Source organism: Dermacentor variabilis, chromosome 8 (assembly GCF_050947875.1).
Source record: "Dermacentor variabilis isolate Ectoservices chromosome 8, ASM5094787v1, whole genome shotgun sequence".
Classification (NCBI taxonomy): domain Eukaryota; kingdom Metazoa; phylum Arthropoda; class Arachnida; order Ixodida; family Ixodidae; genus Dermacentor; species Dermacentor variabilis.
Genome location: NC_134575.1, coordinates 8261939 through 8275717, shown reverse-complemented (window position 1 = coordinate 8275717; position 13779 = coordinate 8261939). Strand labels below are relative to the sequence as shown.

Here is a 13779-nt window from a genome sequence, read left to right as displayed (position 1 = left end):
ATGTGAACACGGCTGCTGTGTTACTTTTCGAGGCTTACAAAAGAGCGCGTGGTGTCTTCACCAAAAGAAGAAAAAGGAAACGACGGTACTATAGACGCTTGCGCAAATTCGCATTTTTGTTCTCATGCAAGTTTAGAACTGCTGCCTGTGCATCACGCAGAGCAAGCAAGCGCATTGTCCGGAGGCGTATACGATGGTTGTTCTGAGACTCGTTCACTTTATCAAGCAAGTCATTCTGACAAAACAAGAAGTGAAGAAGGTGTCCATTAGCGTCGCTTACTGCCCACTCATGAAATTATCTACGTGCAGCAGCGATCATTTGTTGGAAAATGTGTAACAACCGTAAGTTTGCGGCGCGGAGGCTGTAAGTCACGTGGTGATTTTTAGATGTAGCGCGCTTTTCCGGGAACTCGTTAAAATTAAACCTGCAACGGATGCCTTCACAAACACATGTAGAGATATTTCTCAATACACTTTCCAGATCTTGTATTGGCTGTCTTTAAGAGGTGGCACAACTTTGTTGAAACAAGCTGTATGCGTCAAGGTCCCGTTCTGGAATTCGGCACTAGCTGGTAGCAAAGACCTGCGTATGCTTACAAATGCAACAAAACAAAAGTTAAAATATTGCCCTCTACTTTCAAAATGCAAATGACCGACGAACGGGAAAGCTCAGTACGGCGGTGGTCAGGGAGGGGTAGGAATGTCTCAACCACCTTCTCGACGTCTTTCCTGTCCTCGTAGCGTGCCCAGATGAGAAGCACGACGTAGACAAGCATTGTGACCACGACGGTCATGTAGATGGTGACGTTGTCGGCGAAGCCCGCGTTAGCGAACACGTACGAGAAGTCGATCGTGTTGGGCATCACGAAGAAGCCGCTGCCAAACGAGGTCAAGTGGTTGCACTTGCACCTGGTCACCGCGTAGTTGGCGTTCGCCACCTGCGAAGTTAACAGTTGGCCACGGCGTCATCTCTTGTATTCCGCAAAGGGTAGATTCATTCATTCATTCATTCATTCATTCATTCATTCATTCATTCATTCATTCATTCATTCATTCATTCATTCATTCATCACAACACAATGATATCGCGAAAGCAGACGAAATGGAAAAGCCGTTACTCAACGGCTGGGGGGTATCTTGGTCCCCATTTTCGACAATGGTGGAGACAAACCCACAATGCAACAAAAAACTGTTTACATTAACATGAAAAGTGAACTAAAGCGAATAGCACACTGAGCGTGCATCAAAATTTGTACTGTTAATATACACTGGTCAATAATCAGCTCATGTGCGTTTCTAACGTTTTGATGACACGATTTTGAAGGAGACGATGTCGCTTTTAGGTAGCACCAGCTACTCTTTGTTGCATTGCAATCAGTAAATGTGCCGAAAGACACTGAACATAGCCAGACAGCATGAATACTTACAAAGTTCCGCACACGAGTCTAGGAAGTCACAGAAGACAAGTATATACAGTTGAACAAACAAACAAACAAACAAACAAACAAACAAACAAACAAACAAACAAACAAACAAACAAACAAACAAACGTGCATAGAATTGTGCGATAACACATACAGACGTTCACAGTATTGCAGACGAGCGGACGAACGCAAGTGTGCGCATTTACGCAACCTACTACATAGGTATACTTAAGAATGTATAACGAGTTAGAGTTACGACACGTGTGTCGTCTGTAGCATTGAGAATTTTTGTATTATAGGAAATTAAAAATTATTATAAACTTAAGATGTTGCATTCTTCTAAGAAATAAATTCAGTGTAATTTTATCCTGCATTTATCAGCTTCATTACAATTACACAAAGCAAATGTTAAAAAATGCTATGCGCTAAGTTAGCTACAGCAGTATGACAGATAAAAAATATTTAATTTAGGCTCCCATTTGGCATAACTATTCACAAATATACTAAACACCGCATCCTGATTAGCCTGTTTGGCCTTGTCACAAATCTGTGGGGACAATACACTGTGCTTGATAGCGTTTACTGAGGGCGGAATATTCATCTAAAATTTCAGTCCCATCCGCATCGTCCTACCAGAAAAGCTTTCCCGGAGCTTGCATAAAGAACGTGAGTCTAACGTAACATGTATACCTTAAAATGTGCGATGTGCTCGACTCGTCGCCCGCAGCAATATTTTTTTGCGTATTTGCGGACTTCTCTGACGCTTCGAAGAACACATTTATCACGTGTTAAGCAATACAAATCTGTATCTGTAGTACTTTCACGGTGCTCTACAAATTTCTCATGTACATTTCTAGTTTAACTATACTATATCAGAAGTTGATTAAATAATTAAGGCTAATTGTGTAACTAGGCGGAATTCAATAATGAATATCTCCAGCTACGTGGAGCTTGCATATCTTTAACGTTTGGCTCAACTTACGTGGGACGACTGGCGTAGTTACTGAAAACGCGCGCTAGAAATTGCCTCGTGAGAACGTTTATAATTACAAGACTGTTTGGTATAGAAACTGCGTGAGTTTAATTGAAAGACTATTTGGCACAGATAGTACACGCGAGTTTCCTCCGAGTACGATTCGCTGTAAGAGTGACATCATGCTGTGCTTACGAAGCAACCGTCGGCCGACCACGTCTTCGTCTTCGAGTTGAAGAAGTAACATCCGGAGGTGTAGATGCGCACGGAGTAGTTTGTGCTGAACTCCCGGCTCACATCCGACAGGGTTAGGTTGACCGGGTCGTCCATGCTGAACTCGGGAACGCTGCCGTTTGGCTGGACCAGGCCCAGGTAGAAGAAGCCAGTTCGGTTGGCAACGAGAGCGTTGTCCAGGAATATGTCGTACGTGCCTGCCGAGGGTGTTCCGAAGAAGGGATGAAGCTGTGGCTTTTTGGCACCGAGTAATGACGCGACCTTACTGCGCATGCATGCACGAAATTCAAGGCAGTATCGGCCTTTCTTACGATTCCGCCATTTGTGGAACCAATACTCACTACGTTACGGAACTCGTGTAGACTTTCCCACTGACATGTTGTTCACCCTCTTTATCAAACCGCGGCGTAGGCGCTGTGTCACCATATACAACGCTATGCAAGCGTGTACAACGGTCTAAATTCACTGTCCTGTTAAGAACGACACGCGACGACACAGTTTACTATGCGATTCGTTGAAAGGGAGGAGCCACGGCATCCTTGGTTTTATTCTCGCTTGCGCGGCATCTTCCATAAGTATAGCGACCCATAAGCACAAGAAAGAGAGAGAGAGAGAATGCAAGGACAGGAAAGGCAGGGAGGTCAACAAGACGAGCACCCGGTTTGCTACCCTACACTGGGGGTGGGGGAATGAAGAATAGAAAGAGGAAAAGAAAGAGGAAAAGGGGGAGAGAGTGAGCCCTGATTGCGTATGGGGGATGCAAAGGGACACTGTAAGCGGTCTCTTAATCCGGTGCACTTCAAGCAGCGCACGAATCGCTTTTCGTGCCAGTGACGGGTGGGGCCACAGTCCGAGTATGTTTGTCTCGGAGAACGGTCTTGAGCACAGTCGGTTTAAAGTTGTCCGCAGATAATCACAATAGCAGTAACCAGAAATATGTCTGGTTGGCTGCACTACACTGGGGGAAGAGAAAATGGGAACAGAACGAAGAGCGAGAGAGGAAAGTGGCGAACGTGCACGCCATCACAACGCGAGCACAACAACGTGCAACCGCCATCCAACTATCTGAAGCTATCAGGGCTGCCGCTCCGGACAAAGCATATGGACCAACGCCCAAGTCTGTGCAGTACCGGGTCAACACGAAGCGGTTCTTGTTGCCTAATTAGAAAGAATAGTAATGTATTATTAGGCTATGCATGAGCATAACCCGTTTCATGATGCATTAGAATGAATCCGCACCGCCTCCGATTTCTTCCTGCGTGTATTTGGCGCTGAAACAGCCTCTCTTTCGAAAAGTGCATTGGCGAATCGTTGAGTGAGTGCAGCTTGTGTTATGTACCGCCTCACACCCCATTTTCCTCATGAAAATTATCTACATTGACTCTGGCAATGAAACTAAACTATTGCAAGCGTTCAAGCAGTGTATCACCCTTCCATCCCCGAAAGAACAAACGGGCAGCTTTCACGGTCTGTAGACGAGAATACTAAATACGGCCAAGAAGCTATTAGCGCACAAGAAGCAGACATGACTGCTATATAATGCCAACGTGTCGATGTAACCAGTCGAAGCATCTCCTTGCAAGTCTGTGCGGGTGCGCTTGGCTCAACGAAGGGTGTTTTGACTTCTCTTAGTAGCATTGATATCAATGAGGTAGTTAGTATGTTGAATGTAGTTGTGTTCTGTGTATGTTGTATACAGGTGACAGAGATCTGTGCATATAATTTTAGTTTATCCTTCTAATCGGGATTAGCAAGCTAAACCTGCCACCAGGCAAACTTCGCGAGGATTGCTCAGAGCTCTCTTTCTCTGCTTGCATGGGCTCTCAGAGTCACAGGTGTGGAATTCTTTACTTTGTTACGTTTCAACCATTTAGCATGTGCAGAATCTTCGTTTGAGCTAGTTGGCGAGTCATGCTCAAGTAAAATTTACGGCGCAAACCAGACTCGTACATAGAACACATGCGACAGGACGTATACGTGGGCTGCCAACTGATTTTATTCAGAACGAGAACTAGCTTTCTTTATGCATGCCTGGTCACGTGATCATTGCGAACATGCAACAAAAACAATAACAAAGGGTGAATGCTCAGCGATCAACTGCGCATGCTAAACCTGAACAAGCATTTTTTTTAATTAAATGTATTTAAGGAGAGGTTGGTGCCTATGTCTTTTTGTCTTACGTGATAGTTATCGTCGGGAGGTTGTCAACAATCACAAGACTGGACTAATAAGCACTTGAACGAACATTCACGTACTAAATCTCATTACTGCGATATAAATAAATGTTCGAACAACAGAAGAGTTCACATAGCAAGCTTTTCATTAGCCTACGTAGATGATCGCTGAACATTCGGGCTTTGTTTTTGTTATTGTTTTTGTAGCACGTTCATCATGATTACGAGATTTGGCTGTGCATAAAAAAAAGCGACTTCTCGTTCTGAATAAAATCAGCTCGAAGTTGGCGCCCGTCCTGTCGCACGTGTTCTCTGTTCACGTCTAGCTTATGCCGTAATTTTACTTGAATAATTTAGCTCGCGTTTCCAGTGTTTCTAAACGTTTCCAAAGAAACTTGCTTTCTAATGAATTTTTATCGCCTTCTACATTTGAGGGAATATCTCCTCTATCGCTGTGGAGCTAGATATGCCCTCACACGTACAGAGCCCGGTGTCTCTTCATCAACCTTTCACTGCCTTGAGTCTCACAGCGACTGACCGTTGGTGCTGCGTATTGTGGACAAGTTGACCATGAGGTCGTAGGCGTTGAGCTGCGGCTTGACCCGGTGCCTGATGTAGACGAGGAACTGCGAGCTCGGGTCATGCGGCGTAATCTCGATGTTGACGGCGGAGTCCGGCTTGGGCACCACGAACTGGTGGTAGACCATCTCCTCGTTCCACTTCACCTGCGGCGCAAACTCTGTCGGCTCCGGGAGGCCCTGCGTTGAAACAGAAGTTGCACCTTGGCGTGAGTTCAGCACAAGGCGCTTGTCGCATGCGAACAAGCTGGCTGTCCCACGTTGCACGCCTCACTGAAAAGTGAGCATTCGCAGCAAAACTTCTGGTGGGGAGCGAGTACCTCCGCCTGTGTGTATTTATTTTTAATTCGCACAGATTGCCAAACGACCCATGAAGATCGAAAGAAAAACATCGGCGATGACACCTAAGACTGCTTTTGTGTGGTAATTCGAAAGCATTATGTCACATTGGTGAAATGTCTTCGGTGTTTTCGACACGCATTAAAGTTCTTTATACTTTAGGCAGCCACAACCTTGGAGCCGCCTTGGCGTCGGAGAAACGTGTTCGTCTCGCACCCCAGAGGCCCGGTTTCGATTCCCTCTCCAGACCAAAACGTACCATCCTTTTTTCAAAGCTACTAATTTCCTTGCTTACCGGAATCTCCCTGAGAAATATGACGTCAATCCGAGCCCTTTTGACGCGTTTTTACTTTTTGCGCCGTCGGTCATTTTTGTACCATCGTTCGGTCACGCCGCCGCCGCCGACGGATTTTCGCGTAATGTGGCGCATAATGCTTTCATATTAAAAATCAACTACCCCTGGCCACAAAATCTGTGTGGGCTTTTCGGCGACATAAGCCCATATTTTTCGGCTTCCGTATAGAAAACTACGATCCCACATCTCTTTGGACCTACCCTGGCCTTAGCAACATCCGATGCTACCTGCAAATGGTGGGCCTTCATCTCAAGGGACCGCCACACTACGATTCTTTGATCTATGGACCCTCACCAAGCTTCAGTGGTACACACATCCTGCCAAAACCGGCGTAAATTTGTACATTGATTAATTGGTGCCATTTAGCCAACGTCCCAAATGAAAAAGAAAGAACGCGGACCAGTTTCATGCAAGTGCTGTAAAGGTGACTTATAACCACCAACCATCAAGTTTTCCGTTTGGTCAGTTTGTAACCCAGCAGCCCTAAGTGCCTTTTCAGTTAGCGCTTCGTCCCAGGGCACTTATGCAACATGTGATGCGCACCCGCCGCAGACTTAGGAGGGGGAACACGCCGCACATTAAGCGGGTACTGCGGATGGTGGTCCCCAGGTTCGAGTGACGGCGAATGTCACTCGGTGATCGTCTACCTGAACGCGCCGAATTCGCGGGCGGGGCACCTGGCGTGCGCCTACCGTTGTATTATCCTTGGCCCCTTTGCGCGGCACGATGATCTCGAAGTAGTCGGTGGTGTTGCTGACGTCCACGCGGTACAGGTTTTCGTCCAGGATGACCAACTGCAACGTCTGCGTGTCCTCCGACAGCACGTCCACGCTGCCGCCGAAGGACTGCAGGATCGACGGCCACGACACGGCCTGCACGCGCGAGGACATCAAAGAGTCAACACAGCAGCGGGATACTCGACATTTGTGCAAAAAGCCCACGTTTTTTCAACCACCTGCCAGCATCCCGGGATCTGAATGCTCGCGAAACAATACAAGAAGGTAGTAGGTAAAGAAGGGCAAGACATGAAAGCGCTGGCTATCAGAGATGATAATCATCGCTGTATTGTCTTGCCCTTCTCATAAGTCCCTTTTTTTTTCGTGGTGTACCGAGAACCCACTCAACTTTCAATACTGCTGCTCTAATCACACTTTCTTTCCTGTAAAAGCAGTCTGTAGCTTTTCTGGACAGAGGGAGGCCCGAGAGGCAAATTACCGTGCGTAAGTCAGAGACATGAAAGGCGACCTCGATGAGCGCTTACCATGACGCCGAGAGTCTCGTTCCCGGCGCATGTTGGTCGGCTGGCGAGGACGTCACAGATTCCGGGAAAGACGTACACCGCGTCGCCGTGCTGGATGGCTCGACCGCTCAGCGCTCCACCGCTGAACCTGCACAAACGCACGCCGCAGGCACGTCACCGAGCGCCGTTGTTCCGTTCACTCGGCGCTCTGTAACACTGAATGGAAACGACAGAGCACGGTAACATTCGTTCGTAAGTTACGCGTGAATACGACATTTGGCCCTCTTCTGGACCGTGAGGAACACGTGTGTACAACGTTCTTGGTGTTTTTAGTAACCCGTTCCATTTACATTCTTGTGAGACTTATTGTGTACTTATTTGTATACATTTGTACAGATTTTATACAGATCACTTATTTGTACAGATCAATGGGGTCGTGTGAGCCTTATGGCAATTCTAGGAACTGAGACGGAGCTTACGTGAATTTTTTTTGCAGCGTGTACGAGGGCTTCACAAAAGTCTCACTCGTACATGTTATTGGCATATATCAGAGCGGTGCGTAATATATAAATTGCGTTCGCTATAGATGCCTCAAGAGGTGGTTTACACAACTTTGATGTTGTTTGTAATTGCTGAGATGCATATAATTGTAAATTTGATGATTCAGTTTTTAAAAACTTTTCGATTTTCAAGTATTCTTCTAAAATATTATGTGTTTAAATTGAAGAATATACTTAACACAGTCTATAGGTTTTAACGTTTTCTTTTAACTGCAACAAATCTAATAAAATTAGGCGAAGGGGGTGCCATGCAGAACGATGACTCGCTCCCATGTATTTAGGCAGAAGCTACAGAGGATACGGCAGTGAATATAAAACTACTCCGTTTACTTTTCTCTCGTAGCCGAATAGAGCGGGCCTATTCCTTGGAAACCATCTGAAGCTAGCGAGAATGGCACAAAAAGTACGGTACCGGCCAGAGATTGCGAGCGAAGGTGGCAAAGTGTAACAAAGTGACGATGCCGTAAAATCATGCGCCATCTATTCGGTCTCGATAGCCGTTTAAGTAGTCCTTCAGTCCCTGACATAGTCCTAGTCCGGAATGCATGCTCGTGTTGCTAGCTCGCGTGCATTTCCCCAGCGCTGTAATATCAGTGTGAGCACGTTCGATTCCGAGTTGTGCCTGAAAGAAGTGGGCCGCCTTAGCTGTGTTGCAGTCGGATATTTCACAACAAGTGGTCGGCCGGATGATGCGCAAGAAGGAGAGCAGAGTGTCTAGTCAGTGAGCGGAAAATATCACAGCAGAATTTTATATAGTCTGTGCACATTGCACAGAAATATTCATGAGTGTCTTAAGCTGATTAAATAATATGATAAATGTTTGTTAGTAATATCTAAATCTACCTATAGTGCTGCAGTAAGTTTGTGCGTCAATGTGATAATGTGACACCGTAGTTGTACTGACTGTGTATAACGGAATGTCACTCGCTGCATTGTTAAAAACTTCATGGCGTGGAAGGTTAGAGGTCCCTCAAGCCACTCCTGGAACTTTTTCCGCTGGCTCCTCCATTTTTGTGGAAATAAAAAAAAAAGCAGTAACAGCTTCGAGTGACTTCACATTTCTTTCGCGCAGTATTGTAGAGAACCGTACCTGTCCTCTCTTCTGCCAATATATAATGCTTTTTTATATGATACATAGAACACCAAGTGAAATTATAGCCTTGCAAACATCTATTAAACATCTGAATACCATGCATGGTTTCTCGTGTGCAGATATCACATAGATTGCAAAGCCTGATTATTGAACATTTCTTATGCTTGCAAGCGGGGTTCGTAGCATGTTTCAAGAACATTGTTTTTGAACTTTTCTCAGAAAGAGTAGTGTGCTTGGCAATACAGGAGTTCTGAAATTTGCGCAATGACCTATGCAATGCCCAATTTGGCGCACACATTCAGCGGTTGGAGCCGCAATGTCGTCCGGCTATAAAAAAGTATGAAATTTCCAGCTAAACGTTCAGAACCACCCTCCAAACCAGTTCGGAAAGGTTCCTTTGTTGTTTTTTTTTTCAGTACCATTCCGAGACATAGGCGAACCGGGTCGTGACGACTCCTGTACAGGTTCAGTTGCGGTTAGGGTTCGGCCATTCTGAAAACACTCCGAGTTTGCAATCTCTTGATCAGATGGCAAGCAAGGATGTCGATGTATATACAGTCCCACATCGTCATAACGAAATTTAACAAAATAATGAATATAACGGAAAAAAAATTTCCTTGAAATCCTCATAGAGGTTCATATTGCAGCACGTGGAATAATGGATACAGCAAAGTAATTCTGGCTCCCTCGTCAACTTCGTTATAACGAGGTTCGACTGCGGTACCGTATTTGGGTGGCGCGACTTACATGGATATGGTAAGGCCGAGACCGCTGGGCGCGCGAAACTCCAGGGGTTTCTCTCCGACGATGATATTCCGAAGGATGGCCAACACCAGGTCGATGGTCAGATCCACCATGGTGCTGATCTGGCGCTCGGCCTTTGTTCGAAGACAGAGCGACGTTGTTAGGAAGAGCTCGAGGCAGAAGCTTAGCAGTGGGTTGATTTTCAGCACACAGTTCAGTTCCCTTCCTTCTTATTATCTCACGTTCCATGCACAACACATTACATCTAGCCAACGGGACCAGTGTTAAACAGCACACAGACAAGAAGTTGAACAGTGAAGGAGAAATACTAAAGCAGGGATTTCCTCGCTTCATATCTATATAAAAAAGAACAATGAACTAGAGTCGCGATGATAGCTGGGATCAAAGTGCACAACCTCTATGATGCCATTTCCCGCGTACCATATACCTCAAAGCTTTTCCGTATAGACACAGGAATTATGAGCTTACGCAGCCATGTTTGGCATTTCAGTTACTGGGCGGTTTGGTTAGCCCTACAATCAGATGTCATAAGTGGTGTATCCTCTTCTGTCCTACTTGATGCATTTAAATTCTCATTTCTGACGTGAACAATTGGCGACTGGAACATCCTTGATCCTGTTGGGTTTGAAAACTGCAATTCTGCTGACACATTTCAAGAAATGCTGGAAAGGCCTTTCGGTAAATTTGTTCTATCTTCCATCCTGTAACAACCTGAAAAGTGCTAACAGTATTGAATATAATAAAAAAGAGTAAAAATATATTGAGCGCTATAGAATAAAAATTAAAAATCACGAGAAAGCATCGGTGCCGATCACATCATTGCGACGTATATTTGCGCATTGATATTATTTTTTGTATTTATCTTTTTTTTCTGTACTGCAACAGACAACCGAACTTTCTGGATCGAGGTTTTTATGAGATATTATGATCCTTTTTATGAACAGACATTTGGCTATCATCCGCAGCACGTTCCGAGAATTTGTTACATATGAGACGAAGACGGCGTGGAAACTTCGAAGCCTGCCCCTTGCGTTCTTTTTTCCCGCATGCCAAGCTGCGCCTGAAAATATATGTGGCTCCACTATTTGGAATTCCGTAACTGTAATCCTTGTGTACATAAACTTCATTATCGTCATTCTGAATGAAAAAGGGTGAGGTAGAGACAAACGTACATCGTATAGGTGACTCTGTATGAGTAGCGATACAGAGTATTCCTGTTTCACTGCTCCGTTTTTGTCCACGAGAGAGATGGACCAGAATATCATTAAGAGTTATACGATATTTTATATAAATACAATTTTGATTGTAGCATATCTTACCGAATGAAAAGAAAAATGCTTTACAAGAAAATAATGCCTCCTGCATACTTTTATGCCCGTGACAGTGGTAGATAGCACCAAACGTGTATCTTTAATCGGCAGTGGTCTCCTCATAATGTAGCAAGATGTGGTACCTCGTTTCTTTCATTGAGGACAACGGATCTTGCTAAGGCGACGTCCATAGGAACCGTCCCGTCGAAGAGGCTCTCTGCAAAGAGAACCATTCGCGACGGGTATGTTTACCGGGGGCGACAAACTTCGAAGTGCAGTTACCAAACAACAGACAGCGGCGTGTCGCGTCGTACTTTTAGCGCATCGAATCCTTGCAAGAACAACCGTGCACTTAGATTTAGGTGCACTTTAAAAAACCACAGCTGGTCAAATTTAATCCGGAGTTCCCCACTATGACGTGCCTCATAATCAGATCGTGGTTTTGGCACGTAAAACTCCATATTTGTTTAATTTTTGCAAAATGCGATAATGCGCTATAGAGGAAGGCGAATCGCATTATTACGTTAGGAGAAGGTCGACTGAGGAGATTAAGTCATCTCAAGCGGTGCATGCAAACGCTGGCGCATCGCTCTGAGAGGGAGAGGAAAAAAGTGAAACGCCTGCGCCTGCTCTGGTTTCACCCGCGCGACACTCACTGGGAACAAGTTCCCGGCCTTTAGTTTCGGTTGAAAGGAGATGCGCAACGTGCAAACGCCGAGGCACAGTATTACTGCGACGCGTTAATAAAAGCGATACGCCACTGCCGCATTGATCAAGCGCATCTAGTGTGGCGGAGGTCTTGCGTTACCTTTTTCGGGTTCTCCTTCCAGCGCGATCTCGGTGTCGTACTCAATGTTGACGGCCTTGGCTCGGTCCGTGGGCATTACTATGCCCGAGATGAGTTGCTGAGTCATGCGCTGGAAGGCAAAAAACGTTATTGCTGGTTGGTTGCTTTCTTAACTGTTGAGGAAAGGTGAGATCTATAGGCTACACCAAAGTTGGCTGTCATAGTCAATAAACTGAAGTTACCTCGGTCGGTGAAAGATAGAAAGAGGTAACGAATGGGAGGGGGGGGGGGTGCAAAGGGAGTGTGCCCGCTCGGCTACCATTCGCAGAGAGATAGTAATGAAGGCGAAGGGAAGAAGCAAAAGACGGTTAAGTCGCGCGTACGCTGACTCGTCCTTATTACGTTTACACGTCCATGTGTACAAGCTGCGATATACGCTGGACGTCTTCGAAGTATGTCACTAAAGTTATTTGTAGTGAAGCCATGCACAACGAATAGAAATACCGAGACTGGCACCACATTCGAAATATTCGTCTCAAGATATCAGAGGAAACGCGCATCCACGTTCCGCTCAAGATCGCTCCGAACTGCTAGAGGAAATATTTTGGCAAACCTAACTCAGAACGCCGATGCATCTGTAGCACATCTGAATGGCTCGAAAGTGTATGGCCTTAGATTTCCGATAAGCAGACGTGATTTTACCACAGCTCGACTTCAACTTACGATTTGCAATATGTGCACATAATTAAATCAGTAGTATGTTTAATTGCCTATTCTGTTTATTAAGCCTCCTGGAAATCGCGATTTGTCGTGCTCGTAATGCCAGCCTCTTAAAAAATTAAAACAACGATGAGCCGCTAAGCCAAGAAAGGTAGGTTTCGCGAGGCTTGCGATGACGAGACAGATAAGTTTGCGTAGTTTTGCGAATTTGTCTATACATTTATACAGCTCGTTCCTTAGCTTCAGGTGACCGAGAAGCGCATTGCACAGAGGCATATTAAGAAAATTCCGGACCTACGAGTCCCTAACTCACATTAGCGCAGTCCTCATAGAACATCGCCCGTATAAAAAATCGCCTTTAAATGTAGCTTCACCTATATTAGCCCTATACTAGATTTGCCGGTTGCCGGCTTTGTTGTATACGGTATCACGCAGTGAAACAACAAAACGTACCTAAATATTACCTAAATATTACCAAAACGTACCTAAAATACGTACCTAAATATACCTAAATATTCTAAACAAATGTATACCTTCCAATGCACATTTTCATTTTTTTATTTGAAGCGAATATTTCTATCTATTCTTTCTCGTAGTTTGGCACGTCTGATCTCTCGACTTCTTGCCGAATGAGGCGAGCCGGATATGCAGACAGTGCAATGCAGTTAACTGGTGGGATCTTGTAACAGATAGCGCGTAGATATAGCGTCTGTAAAAGGATTACTCATGTGGCGCGATAGGCCAATGTTCTAACCATTAATAATAATAATAATAATAATAATAATAATAATAATAATAATAATAATAATAATAATAATAATAATAATAATAATAATAATAATAATAATAATAATAATAATAATAATAATAATCAGCCTGGTTACGCCCACTGCAGGGCAAATGTCTCTCCCATACTTCTCCAAATACCCCGGTCATGTACTAATTGTGGCCATGTTGTCCCTGCAAACTTCTTAATGTCATCCTCCCACCTAACTTTTTGCCGCCCCCTGCTACGCTTCCCTTCCCTTGGAATTCAGTCCGTAACCCTTAATGACCATCGTTTATCTTCCCCCCTCATTACATGTCCTGCCCATGCCCCATTTCTTTTTCTTGATTTCAACTAAGATGTCATTACCCCCGCGTTTGTTCCCTTACCCAATCTGCTCTTTTCTTATCCCTTAACGTTACACCCATAATTCTTCTTTCCACAGCTCGTTGCGTCGTCCT

The 13779-nt window shown here is 44.9% G+C and overlaps 1 protein-coding gene across 1 annotated transcript in view; it reads right to left on the bottom strand.

The window, feature by feature from the left end:
- LOC142589576 (uncharacterized) overlaps nucleotides 1–13779 on the bottom strand; it is an 85958-nt gene that overhangs the window by 20020 nt on the left and 52159 nt on the right. Inside the window, exons 25-32 of the mRNA XM_075701049.1 lie at nucleotides 11854–11962; nucleotides 11189–11262; nucleotides 9718–9848; nucleotides 7339–7465; nucleotides 6770–6949; nucleotides 5344–5563; nucleotides 2593–2828; nucleotides 714–938 (exon numbers count right to left, since the gene is read on the bottom strand). Of these exons, the coding sequence (XP_075557164.1) occupies nucleotides 714–938; nucleotides 2593–2828; nucleotides 5344–5563; nucleotides 6770–6949; nucleotides 7339–7465; nucleotides 9718–9848; nucleotides 11189–11262; nucleotides 11854–11962 (1302 nt within the window). The remainder of the gene's footprint in view (nucleotides 1–713; nucleotides 939–2592; nucleotides 2829–5343; nucleotides 5564–6769; nucleotides 6950–7338; nucleotides 7466–9717; nucleotides 9849–11188; nucleotides 11263–11853; nucleotides 11963–13779) is intronic.